General features: G+C 38.5%; 1 protein-coding gene across 1 annotated transcript in view; it reads left to right on the top strand.

The window, feature by feature from the left end:
* LOC148354599 (ceramide synthase 4-like) overlaps positions 1–23,846 on the top strand; it is a 38,148-nt gene that overhangs the window by 6,547 nt on the left and 7,755 nt on the right. Inside the window, exons 3-10 of the mRNA XM_088349113.1 lie at positions 1,146–1,263; positions 8,792–8,910; positions 10,537–10,594; positions 11,484–11,534; positions 18,813–18,905; positions 19,788–19,916; positions 19,990–20,096; positions 21,184–21,340. Coding sequence (XP_088205239.1) covers positions 1,146–1,263; positions 8,792–8,910; positions 10,537–10,594; positions 11,484–11,534; positions 18,813–18,905; positions 19,788–19,916; positions 19,990–20,096; positions 21,184–21,340 — 832 coding nt within the window. The remainder of the gene's footprint in view (positions 1–1,145; positions 1,264–8,791; positions 8,911–10,536; positions 10,595–11,483; positions 11,535–18,812; positions 18,906–19,787; positions 19,917–19,989; positions 20,097–21,183; positions 21,341–23,846) is intronic.

Raw genomic sequence — 23,846 nt, 5'->3', positions numbered from 1 at the left:
TTTTTTGATTTTTACCCTTCTTCTTCTCTAGGCCTTCAATTTTTTTTTTCCTCGGCATTCTCACGTTTTCTTACTTCTCTCTCAGTTGGCCTTGTAATTTCTTTCCCTATCTCTCCCTCTCCTGACCCTCCTTTTTATTCTTACTTTTCCGTACTTTTTTATTTTCTATTACCTCTACATCCCCCAATTTTTTATTACCTCTCTGGCTGCAGTCTCAATCTTTTCTTTTCTTTTCTTACCTTTTTACTCTGTCTTTTTATCTTCCTTTACCTCTTTCCCTCTCTTTACCTTTTAGTTTTTTCCTCTCCCTTTACCGACCGACTTATTTTTCTTACCTCTCCGTCTCTCGGTCTTTTAACTATTTCCTACATCTTCCTTTCCCTCTCTCTTCCTTCTCATTTTTCATACCTTCGCTTTACTTTGTCCTCTATTTTTTTGTTACTTTCCCCTTTACCGACCTTCTAATTTATTCTCACCTCTCCCTCTTTCTGCCGTTTCACTATTTCCTACATTTCCCTTTCTTTGCTTTCTCATTTTTTCCTTCCTTTTCCTCTCTCTGACTTCTCATTTATTTGTTACAACGTCTTCCTTTCTCCTTCATTTTTTACACCCTCTCTCAGACTTTAATTTTTTTCTTACCTGTTGGTGTCTCTGCCTTTTCATTTTATGTTTTACCTGCCCCATCTCGACCTTCTAATTTATTCTTACCTCCCCTTCTCCCAGCATTCTCATATTTTTCCTTTCCCTCTCTCTGCCTTCATTTTTTTCCTTACCTCTCCCTCTGTCCTCTTTTCTCATTATTCTAACCGCTCTTTCTCAGCTTTCTCATTTTTTTATCACCTCTCCTTCCAACTTTATAATTTATTCTTATCGCTCCCTTTCTCAGCTTGTTTCATGATGATCATCTCAGGGGTAGTGTTATTTAAAAGCTCTCTTGTGAACAACAACAACAACATTGTCCTCCTTCCACACACGTATCGAGTGTCTGAACAATGCCGTACCTGTCAAGACAAAGTCAAAAGGTGTCACACAGGAGGGCCGTAACTACCTATTGGGTTCCTGCTAGCCGCCGCTGATGCGCCAAACAGCTGTCGACGACATAAATATCGAACACAGTTCAATAATTAATTCTTGTGTGTTCTTAGGGTCATAGCTGTCCCTTTAGGCAGATGTTTAGGGGTGAAGGACCAGATCAGGATCCGAGCCGCTCCTTATCCCAAACTTGAGAAGTTCTACAAACAGAAGAACCGGCAGCCGTCAGAAGTAGGTTGGCTATTCCGCCTTTTTTCTGTATCTACAGAAGGAGGATGCAGCTGAAAGGATGTTCCGTGTGACCTTTACCATGATAAATTGAAGTCTCTGAAAGGTCACAGTGGGAGAAGAATGTTTTACCAAGCTAGATGATGTTTGCAGGTCTAATTTCAAGATATTACAAAACAATAATATCTGGAGCTTTTTTTAGTATTTACCAGACATGGGGACTTGAGACTTAGTGACTTGGACTCGAGTCGACTCGAGTCGCTGTTTTTATGACTTGTGACTTGACTTGGACTTGGCAATCTAAGACTCGGGACTTGACTTGTGACTTGACTTGCCCAAGAAAAAAATACTTGGGACTTACTTGGGACTTGAAGGTGAAGACTTGAGACTTACTTGAGACTTGCACATGTGTGACTTGGTCCCATGTCTGGTATTTACACCTTTTTTTCAAAGGTGCCTAGTTTGAGGTGTCCTTAAAAACGTTATAATTAAATATTTTTCTTTTAATTACATGTTAATAATGGCCAACTGAGTTAAAATAATCTTCACCGCATTTATCTGCTTTCATCTTAATTTATCATCAGTGTTAGAACACGAAGCACAGTAGGAGGCCGGCAGGGGTGTTTTTACATGCATGCTGGTTGTTTTTATTTATTTAAGGATGAAAATGGTCAAATTAAGAAATGAAATGTTGTAAATATAGTCCTAATACCAACCCAAACCCCCAAAAAGAAGAAAAAGTTAATTTGAGCGTTTTGTGCACGTGGCAGTCACAGGCTGCAATAATGATTTCAGCCAGAATATAGATATATAGATATATAGACATATAGACATATAGACATATAGACATATAGACATATAGACATATAGACATATAGACATACAGACATACAGACATACAGACATACAGACAGATAGATAGATAGATAGATAGATAGATAGATAGATAGATAGATAGATAGATAGATAGATAGATAGATAGATAGATAGATAGATAGATAGATAGATAGATAGATAGATAGATAGATAATAGATAGATAGATAGATAGATAGATAGATAGATAGATAGATAGATAGATAGATAGATAGATAGATGGATGGATGGATGGATGGATGGATGGATGGATGGATGGATGGATGGATGGATGGATGGATGGATGGATGGATGGATGGATAGATAGATAGATAGATAGATAGATAGATAGATAGATAGATAGATAGATAGATAGATAGATAGATAGATAGATAGATAGATAGATAGATAGATAGATAGATAGATAGATAGATAGATAGATAGATAGATAGATAGATAGATAGATAGATAGATAGATAGATAGATACTTTATTCATCCCCTAAGGGAAATTCACATTTCCTGCAGTTAGTCATATAGCGTCAGTAAGTAGAATATTTCAGAAGTTACGATCGCAGCCTTTAATCATTTCACATAATATAAGGGATAAATATGATACCTGGATATATACATTATTTTATCTGTAACCAGTCTGCTTCTGTCTGTAATATTATGTACAACAAGTAGGGATGCACAATAATTATTAGGCTGATAACAGCCAAATAACATCACAATTATCAGCCTGATAGGAAAAAAAGATGCAATAATTAGTCAATTGACGCCACACATTCAATCAGTCAACACTATTTGCTGGAAAGATTCCAATTATTAAAGTTATTCATTTGATTTTCTATAGAAGTAGTAGCACAACATGGTCGTGTCTCCTCTCTACCTCTTTGTAATGTGTGTGAGGCAACAGTGAGCTTGCCTTTCAGCCAACACAACATGTTAGAAATATTCTAAGCATGTTCCTCATTAGAATTAATTTTCCATAGAAGTAGTTGCACAACTTAGTCGTGTCTCCTCTCTAGCTTTCCACAATGTGCGCGAGGTATCAGAGAGCTTGCCATGATCAGTCACATTTACATTCCTCATTAGAATATATTTCTATTTTCTATAGCGGTAGTAGCACAACATGGTCATGTATCCTCTCTCTACTCTAATGCGCATGAGGAATTAGAGAGCGCGGCGGTAATCAGATGCATTTATCTTCCTCATTATAAAATATTATCATTTTCTATAAATGTAGTGTCGCAAGTTGGTCGTGTCTCCTCACTACATCTTCATAATGTGCACAAAGCATCTGATGCCTCGCTATAATATTCATTCAGTCCACACTACTTGTTAAAACATTAAAATCATTCATGTTCTTCATTAAAATACATTTTGATTTTTTATAGAATTAGTAGCGAACCTTTGTCATGTCCCCTCTAGACCTCATTGTAGGGTACAGCCCTGGAGAACTCATCCATATATGTCACGGTTTCCATGGCGCCCAATTGGTCCCCGCCCTGTGGCGCCAGGTTCTGTCACGGTTGCCACGGCACCCAATTAGCCCTGCCCATGGACACCAGCTGAAACGCGTTGACAGATTGCTCCCTGACTACTTAAACGGTGTCTGTGAGTCGCCTGGTGTCGGAGCATCTGCGAAACTCCTGCTAAACTCTGTTGTGATACGTCAAGTCCTGTGAATCCCTGTTTTTGCCTGTGTGTTTTGCTCTTGTTTTGCCAAGCCCTGTGAATTAGAGGTAAGATCGGGCCCAAAAAAAGCACCCGAGCCCGACGCAGGCCCGAGGGGTATTAAACCCGACCCGGACCCGACCCGACTAATTAACTGGATTTGCTGGCCCGGCCCGAGGGGGCCCGAAATTACATATTTTATTTATAAGGAGGGGTGATTTATGATAACAAATTAAACTCTGCCTTTTGTTACAACATCTAGGCCTAAGTTAAATAAGACTGTATAAACATTTACATCTTTTATATTTCTGTGTCTGCACTGCAATCTGTCATTGACGGTTTTTTTTTTGAGGTAGCGAAAACATTTAAAGGCGTCCGTCATTTTGACGACTTGATCATTGGGCCATAATCCACAGCAGCAGTAGTAGTACGCCTTTAAGATTTTAGCGCAGCACTTTCATTGAGAGGGGATGTCGACGTGTTGTGCCGACTCCTATGCAAATTCCCCCCCCCCCCCCCCCCCCCCGATCGTATTCTATATAAAACGCTTATTAAAACAATAAAGCGAGCTAATAATAATCATTGGGAGATCCTAGTCTATATAACGCGTTTATTTAAACAATAAAGCGCGATCGTATTCTACAAATTGCGTTTTTTAACGCGGATGAAAATCTCACCAACGTCAATGTACGCTTCCGACAAAAGCGATCGTATTCTATATAATACGCTTTAAAACAAAATAAAGCAAGCTAATTATAATCATTGGGAGATCGCGTTTATTTAAACAATAAAGCGCGATCGTATTTTACAAAATGCGTTTTTTAACGCGGATGGAAAAGTCACCAAAGTCACTGTACGCTATGATTTCCGCAATCACAACTAATTGTACACAAATAATATTTATTTGATTTACTATAATATCCGTATGTAATGTCTTTTTTATTGTGAATGAAACCCTGGTTGCATTGGATCCCGCGGTGTAAACAAATTGTTGTTTTTTTCATTTAAAATCGGAGGGGGGGGAGGAATTTCCATAGGAGTCGGAAAAATAGCGATTACAGCTCCTTCTCCGTTTTATCCAAATTATTTATTTTATAACAAGTATTCCTTGGTCTAGTATCCATACATAGTTTAAGTATATATTTTTAATGAACATTTAACACATTATTAATTAATTAAAAAAAAAAAAAAAAAAAAAAAAAAAAAAAAAAAAAGCAGGACCGAACCCGACCCGACCCGACCGTATGACTGACATTTCAGGGCCCGACCCGGCCCGAAATTGCCTCGGGTTCGGGTTCGGGTTCGGGCTCGGGCCATAAATCTTACCTCTACTGTGAATCCCTGTTTTTGCCTGTGTTTTTTGCTCTTGTTTTGCCAAGCCCTGTGAATCTTTGTTTTTGCCTGTATTTTGCTCCTGTTTTGTTCTCCCCCGATCTGTTTGATTTTGACCACTTCCTCGTTTGGATCAATCTACTTCCGCGACCATCGATCCCCGGATCCAGTGTGCGCTCATTTCTCTTCTCCCAAATAAACTACGCGATTGGGTTTTGCTTCCTGTTTCCTGACCTGGTCCTGACAGAACACTACGACCACAAAATGAACCCAGCGAACGCTCACAGAAGCTCTGATTAGGGAGAGCTGGGAACTCTGTACGCACTGCAGCAGTTACAACGGACAAAGGGCGAGGTCTGGCGATTGTCTGGTGACGTCACCGCCCTTCAACTGCTGCTCCAGCGAGATCTACGGAGCATGCTGCGCCAGCTGACTGAGCTCCTGTTGCGTCGGCTGTCGGCAACGGCCCCGCCTCACGGGGGCTTTCCTGCTGCCGTGCTGTCGCCTTTCCCTCCCATTCGGCTTACAGACTCGCCCGCCATGGGAATTGCTGTGCCTCGGGGTTTCCGGGAGAATTTGGCGCCGATCTGTCAGAGGTCCCTGTCGGCCTCAACGCCGCATCAATTGGCCTCAACGCCGCGTCCGTCTGCCAATTTAATTTTTAAAATGCAGATTTTTAAAATGACGGAAAAAAAAACAGTCAAAATTGCGCAATAACTGGCAGCTTGTGTGAGTCAGTTTCAAAATGAGACTGTGATACGAGACATAATCAACGATGTGTTGATTAATGAAAAAATATTTTTGGAGCCAATACAAATTCAATGATCCATCTCTGTTACGCTGCCTTATTTTGAAAAAAGAAAGAAAAACATTACAGGACTTAATTACTGTAAAATTAGGCAGCTGAGCCGAGAGTATTTTTTTTCACCTCCCAACGGTGTACAGACGAGTTTCAGACAGGTTCATTATCGGAACACGCCTTCACTCTCATCAGAGTTTCGTCCTTAGCATTTGCGGCAGACAGGCCGGATTTTGCACGCCTGAAATTATATACAACAGGCATAATTTAATTATTACAGAACTAAAGGTTCAGTAAATCCATGGAATACGTCGAAATGAGAGATTTCTGGTTGGAAAAATGGTTGTCAAAAGCACCAAAATTAATAATACACATCGACTTCTATTGTTCAAGGTTTGTATGGCTACTTGGAGTCCTTGAATTTTAAAGTTTTGTTTTCAAGGGTTGAAAAGTGCCTGTTAATGCTGAACACTGTTGGTGTGTTTCTCAACAAGTCTGCTTAAAAATAATACCGAAACTGCTCTCTGCAGGCTTTGCTTTTGCCATTCCATTTCTTCTTCCCTGGTGGAACGGCAACTAGCATTAGTTTGTACGGAATTGTCTTATGAAGTAATTGCACCCTACGGGACAAGTGCATGTTTCACCTAAACAGGGCACTATCAAGTGTCTATTGTGTATCAATTAAGGACATATATCATATGTGTTTCCCAGTGGAAAATTGTAATGGGAAAAACTACCTGCAAATAAAAATGTAAGCTAAATATTACAGTCATATTTACCCAACACCTATATGGGGAGAGATTTTTCTCAAAAATATTTACACACGTTTTGTTCGGATCCACAAATATATTCGTGATTACCTCAAGATCTAAAAATCTTATGTCCTGATAAATCCACCCGCAAAATAAAAGATCATGTCTGTAAATCGCAGATGTAATTGTGGATCTGCAAAATACATGATTCACACCCGATTTCTTCTTTTAATAGTACTGGCGAAATTGGAAAATAAACTTTGGAAGTCCTTAAAAAGTTTATGAATTTGGCCATGAAAAATGTGTACAAGCCAACAGCACTGAAATTAAAATCAACCTTTAATGTTTTCATTGTCTATGGCACTGTAATTAAAACTAACTTTTGACATCTATAGTCGTCAATGGCACTGGAATTAAAATCAATTTTCGACGTCTGTAATTGTTGATGGAACTCAAATTGCGATCAACTTTTGACATATAAAGTCATCAATGTAGTGGAAATCAAACCATTGTTTAACGTCTATGGTTATTAATGGCACTTAATATAAAAAATAACCTTTACCATTTATATTGACAATGAATTAGAATCAATCTTTGACACTTGTAGTCAACAATGGCGTTGGAAATAAAATCAACCTTTGACATCTATAATTTTATTTTGTCGTATATTGCACTAGAATGAATATCAAGCTTTGATATCTGTAGTCTTAAATGGCGTAGGAACTAAAATCAACCTTTGATATCTTTAGTCTTCAGTAGTATAGGAACTAAAATCAACATTTGACATCTATACTTTACTGTAGTCGTCAACGGCACCAGAATTAAAATTAACCTTTGATGCCTGTAGTCTTCAATGGCATCAGAACTAACATTATCATTTGACATCCATAGTTGTCCATTGCACATTAAAATGACAAAATTGACATTGAAATCAACTTTAGTCGTCAATTGCACTAGAATCAAACTCAATCTCTGACGTCTGTAGTCGTCAATGGCACTGGACTATGGTATCTAATGTAATTAAAATTAACCTATGATGTCCATAGTTGTCAATGTCACTTGAAATAAAATCAACCTTTGATGTCTAGAATTGTCAATTGCACTAGAATTTAAATCATTTTGATTTCTCTAATCATCAATGGCCCTAAAATTTAAATCAACCTTAATAGCCGTTTATGGTAATCAAAGTCAACTGTTGATGTTAAAAGTAGTCAATGGCCCTGACATTAAAGGGACTGTGTAATATTTAGTGCCTCCTAGTGGTCTCAAAAAAACATTCAGTCAAAAATACAACCTATCCTACCAATGATAATTTCTTTTTTTAAGACAAATCATAGATTGATAGATTTTTAATTATTTTACATATATATCAATTAGTCGCCGCCATGTTTGTCTGGCATCTTGCTGCCACACTTCCTCTGTGGCACTGGTTTTTGTTCGCATTAGACAATACAGAGCCATCTAGAGGTCAAATATTACACACAGGATCTTTATTGTCAATCTTTGACGTCTGAAGTCGTAAAACCAACCTTCGTTGTTTATAATTGTCAATCACACTAAAATTACTAATGGCACTGGAAATAAAATCACCCTTTGACGTCTATAGTCATCAATGGCACTGAAATTAAAATCAACTTTTGATGTATTGGTTCAATTGCACTGATATTAAAATCAATATAATTCTCCATGGCATTGAATGAGTTCAAATTGTTCATGTAGTTTAAACTCAAACCATGATTAATATTTTATTTGTTGAATCATCAACAAGCAGCATATTTGGCCAGTTTTTTTTCTAAAGCTGCACTGTGATTTAGTACTTACAACTGTGATGTCACCTATGCTAGATTGTAAGCAAAATGGCCACCCTGGATGAATTAAAAGTTATTTATTTTCTACACTATTTTTTACAAGGTCTTAAGAATTAGCTTTACCATTTGAATAATTTAAAATGCATTGAGCACGTTTTGAATGGAATGAAAAATCCAGCACAGATGCTCATAGAACCACAACAAGCTCATTTGCATTTTCTCTAATAAAACGGCAAGGGAAATGTCAGCCAACAATGCTGAATAAAAGACTTTGTGTTTTAATGCGGTGTTTATGTCCCGCCCTCTCAGACTGAAATAGCGAGCTTGGCAAAGCATTGTGGGATCTCGCAGTCGCAGATTCAGAGCTGGTTCCGGCAAAGAAGAAACCAGGATCGGCCTAACAACACAAAAAAGTTCTGCGAGGCTTCGTGAGTTTTTTTTATTACATTACATTACAGTACAAGGCATATATAAAAGGGTACAATTATAATAACTGCCTTATTTTTACTAGTGAATACTGTGAAACCTCGCCATAATGTGGTTCATTTTTTACGGTTTTGCCACAACACTGATTAGCAATGTGTTGTGCACTCTGATTGGCTAAACGGTCCCTCCACTCCTTCTACACTCGTGTGTCAAAAATTGTTGCAGTTTTATATGTACAGTACACCCCACCGAATATGACATTAATCTGTTCTAAACTGGGAATTGAAAAGTGAAATTGCTGAAAAGAGGATGATAGAAACCTAGGGTAATAAGTGCGGAACCCCTAGTACCCAAGATAAAAAACTTAAAATTAAAAATATTTTATATAGTTAGTACTACCTCTGTGTAATTTATGTGTATACAATTTAATAACAATCCAAATACATTTAAAAGAAAAATGTCATTTAATTTACCTTTGGTGTGATACAGTACAGTTGTATTAGTAGTACAGTACTGAACGTACAGACACTTCCCTACTTAAGAACATTCGAGTTACGAAAAACGGTAGATACAAACATTTTTGGGGGATGTTGAAAAATATTTGGACATTGCTGTAAGTTAGATTTTGTGTTGTGCACCTTTTTCCGAGTACAGGACAGTACTGTAGTGCTTCTTTCCGCCGCTACTGGCGTGTGGCGCTGTGAGAGCTCACCCAGCATCCACCCCGAAGAAGAAATTCGGCTTCCTCTTCCTAGTTCGTGTGTAAACATATTATACTGTATCTCCAGCGCACTGAGAACTTACATTTTTATTGTTTAATATCTCGTGCATCCATTCTATATGGTTGGTGTAAAGTGTAAAGAAGAGGCAAGTTGTTAAATTTGAAATCAAAGTGGAATAAGAAATCTTGATATGTTTGAGAAAATGGTTGGATGGCTTTTTTTCGGCCACTTTCTACCACAGGGGAGGAAATCGCCTAACTCCTGAAGCTCATCTTCTAAAAGTAAGTTAAACTTAACTCTATTTATCTTTATAGAGGAAATTATTTTATTAAATGTTTATTTTTTTTAGTACAAAACAATACAGGTTACTTATACAAGCCTTAAACATACTTGTATGTGTCTTAAACATATTTTCCATACAAAATATAGCACTGAAGTAACTCACTAACAAATTAAACCTATGAATGATCGTCCGGAACATATCTCGTTGGTAAGTAGGGCAGTGTCTGTAGTAACAGAAAGGCCTAATTCACAAATAATAATTCACAAATTGGCAAATGGGCATTTTCCTGAATATGTGACGCACACTGTTAGAAGACCAGCATTTTATATGACTTTAACAAATAGCAGACATACAATTAATAATATGCACACGCAAAGAAATTTGCTGTTGATATCTTATAGTGGAGAAATTGCTTTGAGGGGATGAAAGGGCGCAGGGTAGTCGTTATCTGGGGGTCTACTGTACATGTCCGTAAAACAGCTTGCCAAATTGACGTTATATACTTGCAAATTCTCTTAAAATTTCAAGTTTATCCAAAACCTATACTATCAAAAGAATGTTCTGCTTCAACAAAAGGTTTTAATAGTATAATACAATCATTGTTTCCTTTTGGTGTGTTACAGATGGCGTTTTGTTTTCTACCTGGCAGCCTTTGTGGCAGGACTTTGCTCTCTTTTTCACGTACGTTCATCGTTTATCTATTGTACATTCGGGTAACATTCAATTTACGACCACACCCAGACATATAGACATATAGACATATAGACATATTTCATTTTTTAATACGATGTCTGGCAACGTAGCAGCCTGGCAACATGTTCAACAATTTGGGCCGCCAGCCGGCACGGCAATCTGCCCCTCAGCAACGAGTCTTGGCAGCAGATGGCACCCTTGTAAGGGAGTTATGATCGATCATAAATGTGATGTTACCTGAAGAATAGTACGTTTCAAATTCAATGTCTGGCACCAGAGAGCATAGCAGCCTGGCAACACGTACTCCAATTTTTGCAGTCAGCTCGCATGGAAATCTACCATTACACTAGTTTTGGCAGCAGATGGCACCATAGTAAAGGATTTACGATCAATCCCGGTCGCAGGTCGGATTTAGGGGGATTATACGTGCCATGTTGGGGACAACGTTATAATATAAACAAGTTGTAATTTGGGGATAACGATTTCGAATTTAATATCTGGCGCTTGGGAGCTCAGTGACACATCTGACAATTTGGGCGGCCAGCCCACACGGCAATCTACCATTACACTAGTCTCAGCAACGGATGATTTCTTTGTAATGATTTACCACTGATCCTGGTTGTGAGTCGTATGTGACCTAAACATTGTACATTTTAAAATCAATGTCTGGCACCACAGTGTTGCAGCCCAGCAACACGCATGACAATTTTGGTAGCCAGACGGCACAGCAATGTACTATTACACTCAGTGCAATTAGGATATTACCAGTACAATTGCACATTTTGACGGTGTAATTCAAGACATTTTAAGAAAGGTATATATGTATTTTCTTGGTTATAAATTACTACGAGTGAGCTTTGTTATTATGACTTTTCAGTCTTCGTGGTTTTGGGACCAGAGAGAATGCTGGCAAGATTTTCCGAAGCAGGTAGGTAGAATAACTAGTTTTATTACATAAACAGTAGACCCCTCGGGATACAAAATAAAACTGTTGGGGATAATCAAGTGAAATTGACTTATAGCGGGGAAAGAAACCCATGCTAATTAGCTAATGTCTTACTAACACCCAGTACCCCAGATAAAATCATTAAAATAACAAAACAGTATCTGGTAAGTACTAATTACTGTATGTCATATATGTGTATAGGATTTGATAAAATTTTAAACAAATATACGCATACATATATGTATATACGGATACATGTATATATATATATATATATATATATATATATATATATATATATATGTTTTCATTTGGTTTATTTGGTTTTTATGTTTTTATTTTTTCTTCATTTTCCTCATGTTGAGGTTTTTGAGTTTTTCCTTCCCCTCATGTTGGTTTCACAGGGATCAGAATTTTCCGCGGATCCGCGGATTTCCGCTGTTTTTGAACCCCAAAGGCATTCCGACTTTTTCACTTTTTTTCTTGCGTTTATTTTATTCCTGGACCCTGGCTATTTCAGCTGAAAATGAAAATCTCCATTCTGATCCCTGGTTTCAGATCAGGGGATGGTGTCATAATAGTCTGAAATAATAGTCAATGCAATAACCTGTGCAGCCCTTTGAGACTCTTTGTGATTAAGGGCTATACAAATAAAAATGACTTGACTTGACATATGTATATATGTAGTATATCTCATCTCATCTCATCTCATTAGATGTACCGCTTATCCTTATTAGGGTCGCGGGGGGGCTGGAGCCCATCTCAGCCATCTCCGGGCAGTGGGCAGGGGACACCCTGAACTGGTTGCCAGCCAATTGCAGGGCACACGGGGACAGACAACTCACTCGCTCAGTCACACCTAGGGACAATTTGGACCGGCCAATTAACCTGAAATGCATGTCTTTGGAATGTGGGAGGAAACCGGAGTGCCTGGAGGAAACCCACGCAAGCACGGGAAGAACATACAAACTCCACACAGTAAGGCCGGTAGCTGGATTTGAACCCACACAGGAGGTTCGCACGACCTCAGAACTGTGCCGCACACGCGCTAACCACTGCGCTGCCGTGCTGCCCATATGTAGTATATATAATAATAATAATAATAATAATAATAATAATAATTTCCTTTGTATTGTCATTCTTTGTAACAATGTACACAGAACGAAATGTCGATATACACACATATATATATATATATATATATATATATATATATATATATATATATATATATATATATATATATATATATATATATAGACTTAAAAAGTGGTCGGCGGCGCCCTCTGTTGGCTGCGGCTGCATCGGCTCGCTACAACGGGTCAGGTGCAATCGACATTTCGTTCTGTGTACATTGTTACACAGAATGACAATACAAGGAAATTATTATTAATTATTATTATTATATATATGGGCAGCACGGCGGCACAGTGGTTAGCGCATGTGCGGCACAGTTCATGTCTTGGGAACCTCCTGCGTGGGTTCAAATCCAGCTCCAGACTTCCTGTGCGGAGTTTGTATGTTCTCCCCGTGCTTGCGTGGGTTTCCTCCGGGCACTCCAGTTTCCTCCCACATTCCAAAAACATGCATTTCAGGTATATATATATATATATATCTCATCTCATTAGCTGCACCGCTTATCCTCAGTAGGGTTGCGGGGGGGCTGGAGCCCATCCCAGCCTTATCGGGCAGTGGGCAGGGGACACCCTGAACTGGTTGCCAGCCAATCGCAGGGCACACAGGGACAGACAACTCGCTCGCTCATAGATAGATAGATAGATAGATAGATAGATAGATAGATAGATACATACTTTATTCATCCCCGAAGGGAAATTCACATTTCCAGCAGCATCCCTGAGCTGAGAACAATACAATAATAAAGCAAAAAGAATACAATATACAAATACCCAGTGTGACGTGCAAATGCCCACTGTAGCGTGTTATATAGAATAACTAAATAGTGCTACACAGAATACATATTGCAGTAAGATTCAGTAATATGCAATGTAGGTGGTGTGGTTTACTGTGGGCTTTTACTCTGCCGGGTAGAGTTAAAGAGCCTCATGGCATGAGGAAGAAAAGATCTCTTCAGTCTGTCCGTAGTACAAGACAGTGACAGCAGTCATTCACACCTAGGGGCAATTTGGACTGGCCAATTCACCTGAAATGCATGTCTTTGGAATGTGGGAGGAAACCGGAGTGCCCGGAGGAAACCCACGCAAGCATGGGGAGAACATGCAAACTCCGCACAGGAAGGTTGGTAGCTGGATTTTCAACCCACGACCTCAGAACTGTGCCGCACATGCGCTAACCATTGCGCCGCCTTGCCGCCCTACATAAATATATATTGCCAGATATTTGTTGTTAATGTCGTATGTTAGGAAAAAACGTTGGAAAAAGGGGCTGATAAAAATACATCATGTTCCATATTGTAACATAAGGACGCTGTAACACGGGGAGGCAGTAGCTCAGGAGGTAGAGCGCTCGTCTTGGGATCAAGGGATCCCAGTTCGAATCCCGGCTCGTCCGTGTCACATGTCGAAGTGTCCTTGGGTAAGACACTGAACCCCTAGTACCCCCAATAAGCAGGTTAGCGCCTTACATGGCTGCAAGGCCACTATTGGGAAATGTGGAGCACATTGTAAAGCGCTTTGAGAAGTCATTGACTTGAAAAGCGCTATATAAAATGCAGATCATTTCATTTCATTTCATTTCATATTATATATATTTAAATATCTGGTGAAAGTTGTTGTTGATATCGTATTTGCCATAAATGCCATAACGAGGGGCCTAAAAAACCTTTTAAATGAGATCCGAAACAACTGCGTAAGTCTTATGCCAAGAGACTGTGGCTGTTTTCAAAGAGTCTAATATTCAGAGGCACTGACAGAAAAAAAAAAATGCGGACTACAATAAAGTTAACTGGAAACGAACGCTGTGAAAAGGGGAAGGAACAGCAGTGCGTTTTCACGAGGCGCAAATGAAAAGTCACGATTTTCATGTTTGTAAAGCCATTAACTCGGGCGATAGTTAGGCACGCACGCAAAACCGCATTATTTTAGTTTAAGGGTTCAGGCTTCAAATTTTCAACACCAGATCCCTACGCTGCTTGAGTGATCATATTGTTGCAGCTTTTCCTTTCTGGAGTTTTGGTGGCCTCCTATCATTGAAAACTGTGTTTTTGTTGCGGAGCGACACCCACCTCCTTGGAATTTAAAACCACACTATCGTCAAGAATGGACTTTTTGTCAGGCGACTTATTTTCTCGAGCTTTGAAAGGGGAAAAATATCCCCTGATTATGTTTTTTTACATTTGTTATTCTATTATATTGTATTTATATTATCGTATTTTATTACTATTACATTCTTTCTATCCATCTACCTTGGTCATATCCCTCAAGAGGGGTGACCGACAGCAAGACAAACACATACAATAACAAAGAAAATAAAAAAGGGGAAAAAAAATAGCATAAAGCACACACATTTTTGGACCATTACCAACCCAAATGCCCAAACCTTGGCACCTAAGTTGGTCATGCTTTTGTCCCTCCAGATGAAACGGGACACAAGAAAGCGGCCATGTCACTCGAGTCAGGGTGACACAACACATTCCTTTGTTCAACAGCAGGGCCCGACAGCTTTCACTGGTTTACCCCTGTCGCATCATACAGGTGCCCTGTAAGAGACAGTATTATATTGCCCATAATATAATCAAAATGTGTCGTAATTCATTAGAACACAGTTTGATGACCCAATTTTTAAAGGTTATTTTATGCATATTAACCAAATTTGGGAACATTTTAAAGAAAATGGCTAATTTCTTAAGTTTTTTTTCAAAGTAAAGGTTCGCCCTTTTGTTTTGTTTGTTTGTTTAAAAAGACGTGACAGCTCAGTTTTTTTAAACAATAATATTCAATTTTGAGGGGAAGTTTTTTTGTTCAAAGTGACCAAATTTTGTTACTAAGCAAACTGATTATTTGGGATTTGAAGCTAATGGCTCAATATTGGAAGGTCATTAGAAACAATTGAACCAATTTTTGGGGGAGAGTTAAAACAAAATGACTCCATTATTTGATTATTAAAAGAACATGACACAATTTTGGAAGGTCCTTATGCACAAGTTAACAAATTTTCGGAAAAAAGACCCTTTTTATTCTTTTAAAGTAAATTACATTATTCTTTTTTTTCTTTTAGATACAACCTATTTTCAGTTTATAAACAAACGACAGGGGCAGCACTGCAACGCATTGGTTATGGCATGTGCATCACAGTTTTGAAGTCATGGGATCGAACCTTCCTGTGTGGAGAATGCATGTTCTCACCGTGCTTGCGTGGGTTTCCTCCCGGCATTCCGGTTTCTTCCTTCATTCCAAAAACATGTATGTCAGGTTAATTGGACGGTCCAAATTGTCCCTAGGTGTGAATGCGAGTGAGTTGTGTGTCTCTGTGTGCCCTGTGATTGGCTAGCAACCAGTTTGTGGTGATCCCTGTCCACTGCTCGAAGTTATGAAATAAACGACAGGTTCTTAGGGGTTCTAAACAAAATATTTTGGGGTTGTTTGCAACAATATGATTCAATTTTGTCTGCGTTTTTGTACAAAATAACCCTTTTTTTACTGAAAGAGCAGATTATTTTGGATTTAAAATAAATAACGAGATTTATTCATATTCTAAACAAGTGCCAGATTTTGGAAATACCTAATACAAAATGACCTTTTTTTTTAATTATTAAGAAGATATGACACAATTTTGGGGGGAATTTCAAACAAAATAACAACTTTTTAAAAGGCCATTTAAAAAAGTAACCAATTTTGGCGAAATTTAAAGCGTTTTTAAATGCAAATGACAATCAGTGCTTTAATAAATATTTTTTTGCATTATGAAAATCTAAATAATTAGTTGTGATTGATTCAGCAAGGCACAACTACATTGCCAAGTGCTGTAAGCACAGGGGTATTATAATCCCCCGAGATATTATTATTATTATTATTACCGTATTTTCCGCACTATAAGGCGCACCGGGTTATAGGGCGGACCCCGAAAAAATAGTTTTTGGTCCTATTTTTGACATACATAAGACGCACCGGATTATAAGGCGCTACAATAGGAACGTCGACAAAACAGTCAGATAGTTCAGTCAAATTTATTACCCCCTAAACATTCCGAAAGCTTGCAAAGACGCAAATACGCGTCGAGAACACGTGCGGATGCGGTGTCTGTACGATGTCACTCAAATGCATCGTTCCATCATTCGGAAGGTTAAAGTCTTGGGATTCAAGAAATGCCAACCGTTCCTTAGTTTCTATTTTCTTTTTCGCTCGCAACTTTACTGTATATATGACAATAAACACTTGGAATTAAGTTTAATTTAAAAATAGACACTCCATTCCATCCATTATCTGCACCGCTTATCACAGAAACATCGAGTTCAGTCTGAAACAAAATACAGGGATAATATATATAGCCAGAGTAGCTCACCGAAGTCGTTGTGTTCATAATAATGTGCAGCCGTGGTCCTCTTATATCCGTGAGTTTAGTAAATCCAGGAGAATCAAATATTTACAAATACAAAATAGTAAAAAAATGCTTTCTGTATGCCGTCAGCCACGTGCTATACGCATTCATCTTTTTCGGCCAATTGCAGGCTTTGTTTTGTCGTTTAAGCCAATGCCAGCCTGTAAATGATAAAAAGGATCCGCCCCTTGACCTCCGAATAACTCTAGCCAATAGTGTTCAATTCAACTGATGATTGACACGTCTTTTTTGGCCAATTGCGGGCTTTGTTTTGCCGTTCAAGCCAATGCCAGCCTGTAAATGATAAAAAGGATCCTCCCCTTGACCTCCGAATAACTTTAGCCAATAGTGATCCATTCAAATGATGATTGACACATTGGTTAGCCAATGAAACGCCGGTAAATAAATCCCAGCATACACCGCGGACTACTTGGCGTTCGGGGGAAAATCTTGTCGGCGGCTGCAAGTTAGTTGCAAGACTTTGCGAATTAAGCACAACTACTATAATCCCCCGAGATATTATTATTAGTTGTGATTGCTTCAGCAAGGCACAACTACATTGCCAAGTGCTGTAAGCACAGGGCGAAGCAGGCACAACCAATATAATCCCCCGAGATCTTTTTATTATTATTATTAGTTGTGATTGCTTCAGCAAGGCACAACTACATTGCCAAGTGCTGTAAGCACAGGGCTTCGCAGGCACAACTATATATAATCCCCGAGATCTTTTTATTATTATTATATCTATCTTTTTTAAAGTACCAAAAATTCCGGCCCGACCGGGACTCTTGTGGGTTGTCTTTTGACAGCGATACGAAAAAAAGTCCCCATCCGCTCTAATGTATTTTGAGAATCTCCTATCCGGAATACATGGGCCCATTCAACATAATGGGCAGCCATGGTAAACAAAGCTTTTCCCAAGGGTAGTCATAGGAACCAGGGACTGTCCAGGGTGCCTTGAGGGGGCCCAACCCCACATTACTTTTAACATGGGGAAATGGTGAATTCCAAAGAGTGGATGCTAGCGATAGGATGTTAACAGCTATGTGCGCCAATATCAAAGTGTTGGGCTGGCTATTAGCGCAAGCTAGCTGTAAACACTGTCGGCAATGCTAACTTCTTCATCGTAAACATTTTTGGTAATGGCTATATATTAACGACTTCATATTTACATAGTATGTTAATGGGTTCATGTTAATGGTTATGCTAACAGTTGCATGCTAAAAAGTGATGCTATGGGCTAAATGCTAATGTTTTCATGCTAAGAAAATTTGGTAATGGCTATATTTTGACAAATTCATATTTACAATTTATGCTAATGGCCTCATGTTGATGATTTATGCTAATGGGTACATGTAGTCCCTCCACAGAACCAAGTAAAAAAATGACAGAAACATCTCTCTGGGTTAAAATTTTTCTCATAATGCTAACAACCGGGGTATATATACATGACGGGATCATCTTCCAGATCAATCACAACTCTTACAATTGCCGCGGGAATTGTCAAGTTGCATCTATTTTGCTCACTAGTATTAATGTTTTTTTATTATATACAATATATAATTATCATAGTTTTTATAAACAAACGTATTTAAAATTACACTAAAAGATGGCATTTTAAATGAAACACATTAACAGGAAAATCCTGAAAATGGCAACGTCAACAAAATACAATTAAGCAATAGGCAAAAAGTAAAAAGGAATTCAAAGGTATTCCAAAAATACATTTGCAAATTGTGTTTTCAGGTTGTCTCCGATGGCCACAGGTGGTATTACATCCTGGAAATGGGTTTTTATCTGTCCTTGCTTCTTTGCGTCTCCGTAGATGTCAAACGAAAAGTAAGTGCAATCCACTCACGCACATGATTGAAATCTGAGCTTGAATATAGTGTTTGGCGGCCATATTACTTCTACGGAAGCCCAAATAGAGATTTTGGACAGCTAGTTTGACTCAGTGGTGCTTCTAGCACTTAACAGTCTCATACCGCACACAGCTGAGCCTGGCATGTAATGGTCACTTAGTTCCGTCACTTGGGAATTTCCATTTTCCACAGTTTCCTTGTATTAGCCACTTGGCTGCAGGCAATGGCCAGCCGCTTCATTCTTAAGTGTCACTTCGTCTTCTACAGCCGTTCATGCAAGTGTACATGGCAGAGACCCATGATTCAGGCATCTTCCACTTTTTTCCACTGTTTACTTCTCTCGCCGCTCATGTTCGCCGCTTGGTGGCAGGCTATGGCTCCACCGCTTTTGGTATGTAAGCTGCTATGTGTAGATAAAAGCTGCTTCACCCTGCAGTGTCACTCGCCATCCAGTGTTGAATATTTCCTTCTCTAACCACTCATGTTAGCCAGCTGACTTACAAGCAGCAGGCGATAGTCCACCACTAATGTTTATCTTAGCTAATTTTGCTTCGTCTTTCCACAGGAGCTCATGCAAGCGAACCTTGCTGTGTTTCATGATTCAGATATCTGGTGCTTGTCTTTTGTGACTTTATCACAGTTCCCTTCTCTAACCACTCATGTTGCTGAGATCCTTGATTCAGTTTCTTTAATGACCTAGCTTTTTAAAAATGATCTCTGCTCACCCAAGAAAATATGAAAGTATGCTTTGAAATTTTCTAAATGGTATCCTTTGGGCTACTGTGTGTCCACCACCTCTGGTGGTAAATTACTACACACTGTCACTTTAATATTTGAAGCCTAGACTTAATCTATCCAGGATTTCAAGGAGCAGGTGATTCATCACATCGCCACCTTACTCCTCATCAGCTTTTCCTACTGCAGCAACTACGTGAGAATTGGAACGCTGGTGATGCTGGTGCACGACTCGTCTGATTTCCTCCTCGAGGTAAAAAAGAAAATAAATGAAATTTTCATTCTAACAACACATATTGGCTTCTTTTTCTCTCTCTTTTTTTTAGTTAGCCAAGATGTTACATTACGCTGTGTGGACCAAGACTTGTGACTCACTCTTTCTTGTCTTTGCTCTCGTCTTCCTGATTACGCGACTGCTAGTTTTTCCCTGCAGGTATGAGAAAAAACTGAACATGTCATGTCCAATTCTATATAGAACGTATAAAGTTATGTATATATATATAATATATATAATATATATATATATATATATATATATATATATATATATATATATATATATATATATATATATATATATATATATATATATATACAGGGCAGCACGGCAGCGCAGTGGTTAGCGCGTTGAAGGTCTTGGGAACCTCCTGTGTGGGTTCAAATCCAGCTACCGGACATCCTGTGCGGAGTTTGTATGTTCTCCCCGTGCTTGCGTAGGTTTCCTCCGGGCACTCCGGTTTCCTCCCACATTCCAAAGACATGCATTTTAGGTGGATTGGCCGGTTCAAATTGTCCCTAGGTGTGAATGAGCGAGCGAGTTGTCTGTCCCTGTGTGCCCTGCAATTGGCTGGCAACCAGTTCAGGGTGTCCCCTGCCCACTGCCCGATGATTGCTGTGATGGGCTCCAGCACCCCCGCGACCCTACTGAGGATAAGCAGTGCAGCTAATGAGATGAGATGAGATGAGATATATATATATATATATATATATATATATATATATATATACAGTCGTATGCAAGTTTGGGCACCCCTAATCATTTTCAAGACTTTCCTTTATAATCGTTGGTCAAAAATTTCAGTAAAACATATCTAGCAAAACACACAAACACATATAAATATACATATATAAATATATATATACATATATATACATATATATGTATCTATATTACACACATATATATATATATATATATATATATATAGAATGTATGGGTATAGATGTATGTATATCTATATATGTATATGTATATATTACTACAGAGACTGAAAGTGAGCAAAAAGCAGACTTTTACTTCAATTTTAAGATTATTTTTGTAAAAAGGAATAAAAAAAATAGGGGCGAACACATTAAAAAAGAGGTAAAAAAGGAAAATTGTAATTACACAAAAAGTAAAAGCAAAAAAAAAAGAAAAAGAAAAAACATCAAAAAATTCAATTTTATCTACTTTCATTTTTTGTTATCTTTAGTGTTTCGCCCTTTCTACTTAATCTTATTATAAAAATGTGATTTTCCAGGATCATTCACACGACGCTTATATTATCGCTGGAGTTCTTCGAGCCCTTCTTTGGTTATTACTTCTTCAACGCGCTCCTGTTTGTGCTCCAAGCTCTTCACGTGTTTTGGGCCTGCCTGATCGTGCGAATGATCTGGAAGTTTATGTTCAAAGGAAAGGTGAGAACGGCCAAACAGATTCATTATCATCAACACGCGCAAATGATTTTTGCAGTTAAGATGTTTGAACGTGGAGTTGGTTAGATTGCAGAGGAGTCGACTGCTTTTCTTTCCACAACGTTGCACACCAATAATAAATTTGAGGGATGCTCGATAACCGTTTTTTTCCCCACTGATAACAGATCAAATCCCGATTCTGGACACTGATACCAATACCCATTTCCTAACTGCGGGCTTTTATTTATGTCTTTTATTTGGAAAATTATAAAATTTCATGGAAAATCTAAAACAAATGTGATTATGGTGCCTCACACACATTATGAAGGGGTATAGGGGAGACACAACCAAGTTGTGATACTAGTTCTTTAGAAAATCTTATTCTTATGAGGAAAAGTCGCCCAATGCTTACTTTATTTGTCAATAATTACTCTAATAAGCAAGCTCCCTGATGCCTCTAGAAAGAGACACAACCAAGTTGTTCTATAGAAGTAGTAACTTCTATTGATTTTTTTTTTGTTAATGAGGAACAATAGGTAAACTGCTACTATTTCAAAAGAAAATCTAAATATATTCTAATGAGGAACAAAAGCTCAATACTTACTTTGTTTCTCATGATAACTATAATGGGTGAGTTCTCCAGTGCCTTGCACACATTACGGAAAGCTAACGTGGGGACACAACCAAGTTGTGCGACAACTTCTGTAGAAAATTAAAAGGAAGTTTTAATCAGGAACAAATCGACCAATATTTACCTTGTTTGTCAATAATTACTATAATAGGGGAGCTCTCCGTTGCCTCATCCACATAATGAAGAGGTAAAGAGGAGACATGACCGCGTTTTGCTACTACTTCAACATAAAATCAAAATAGATTCTAATGAAGAACAACCACTCAATACTCACCTTGTTAGTGAAAAAAAAACTATGATGGCCGAACTCTCCAGTGCCTCACACACATTACGAAAAGCTAGAGAGTAGACACAACCAAGTTGTTGCACTAATACGATCACAAAACTGGAAGTAAACACCCAATGTAAATATCTTCTGCCTCTTCATGCCCAGACTTTCTTGTGTAAATATTATGTAAATTATCTTTTTATCTTTTTTTAATAGTTTTTTTTATCCTTTCAGTTAAATGTGAACTGGAGTGCCACGTCCAATTTCGTTGTCAGAATATGTTCAACCCATTTTGTAACAATCATAATAAAGGTATATTCTATTCTATCTATTCTACAAATTCTCTAGTAAATTAAAACATTTCAAGTCAAGTCACATTTATTTATATAGCCCTTAATCACAAATATGTCTCAAAGGACTGCACAGGATTACAATTACACAATTACCTGATCTTAAACCAACATGCAGGCAAGGAAAAACTCAAAACCTCAGCGTGAGGAAAAAATAAACCTTGAGAAGGGGCTTGACAAGTGGTAATCTCCCTTCCAGGATGAAATGGATTTAGCAATTCAGTACACAAACATAGTAAACACTAGGTAACATGTTGAAAAATTGTCCGGAAAGTGCATGACATCAACGATGCCCCCTAGTCCAGAAAGTCTATGACGGCCAAGACGCAGCTTCCCATCTCTGCCAGCTGGTCAATGCAGGTGTTGACATGCTTCAGGTCAGACGCTGGTCTGCTGACTCATCTCAAATCGTCCTTCTCCTTTGTATCACCAACAGGCAGGTAGTCGGAAAAGACAGGACAATACAAAGGTGGCATCAATCATAAGCTTTGGAATAGAAGTGTGTCTTCAGTCTAGATTTAAAAACTTCCACCGAGGTTGCAGATCTTATCTCCGGAAGCAGAGCATTACATAGCACTGGGGCCCGGATGGAGAACGCTCTCGAGCTTGCAGACTTCTTGGCTCTCAGAGTCACAAGTAGACCGGCATTTTCCGTGCAGGAACATAGGGGGAAATCAAATCAGAGAGATAAGAGGGTGCAAGTCCATGCAAACATTTCTATGTTAATAAGAGAACCTTAAAGTCACATCTTAAGTGGACTGGGAGCCAGTGCATGTTGGCCAATACAGGAGTAATATGCTCAAACTTTTTTGTCTTAGTCAAAAGTCTAGCTGACGCATTCTGAACCAGCTGCAAACTTTTAAAGCTAGACATCGGGAGACCAGAAAGCAATATATTACACTAATCAAGCCGAGAAGTAATAAACGCATGAGTTAAAACCTCTGCATCTGATTGGGACAGCATCGAACAAATCTTCGCAATATTACGGAGGTGGTAGAAAGCTATTCTAGTAATATTTTTCACGTGTGACTGAAACAACAGATTAGGATCAAATATAACACCTAGATTTTTGACCGAGTCACTATGGGTGATATTGCATTTGTCTCGGTTCAGGGCAGTGTTTGAAAACAACTCACGACAATAAGCTGGACCAATAATCAACATTTCAGTTTTTCTGGGTTAAGTCGCAAAAAATTAAGTGACATCCATCTTTGAATCTCAGGAAGGCAAGCCTCAAGATTTCTCCAACTTAACTGTCCA

This window comes from Urocampus carinirostris, chromosome 12 (genome assembly GCF_059441175.1).
Source record: "Urocampus carinirostris isolate Australia breed hairy pipefish chromosome 12, RoL_Ucar_1.0, whole genome shotgun sequence".
Lineage (NCBI taxonomy): Eukaryota > Metazoa > Chordata > Actinopteri > Syngnathiformes > Syngnathidae > Urocampus > Urocampus carinirostris.
The sequence above is the reverse complement of the archived record's forward strand: the minus strand, read 5'-3'. Positions and strand labels throughout refer to the sequence as shown.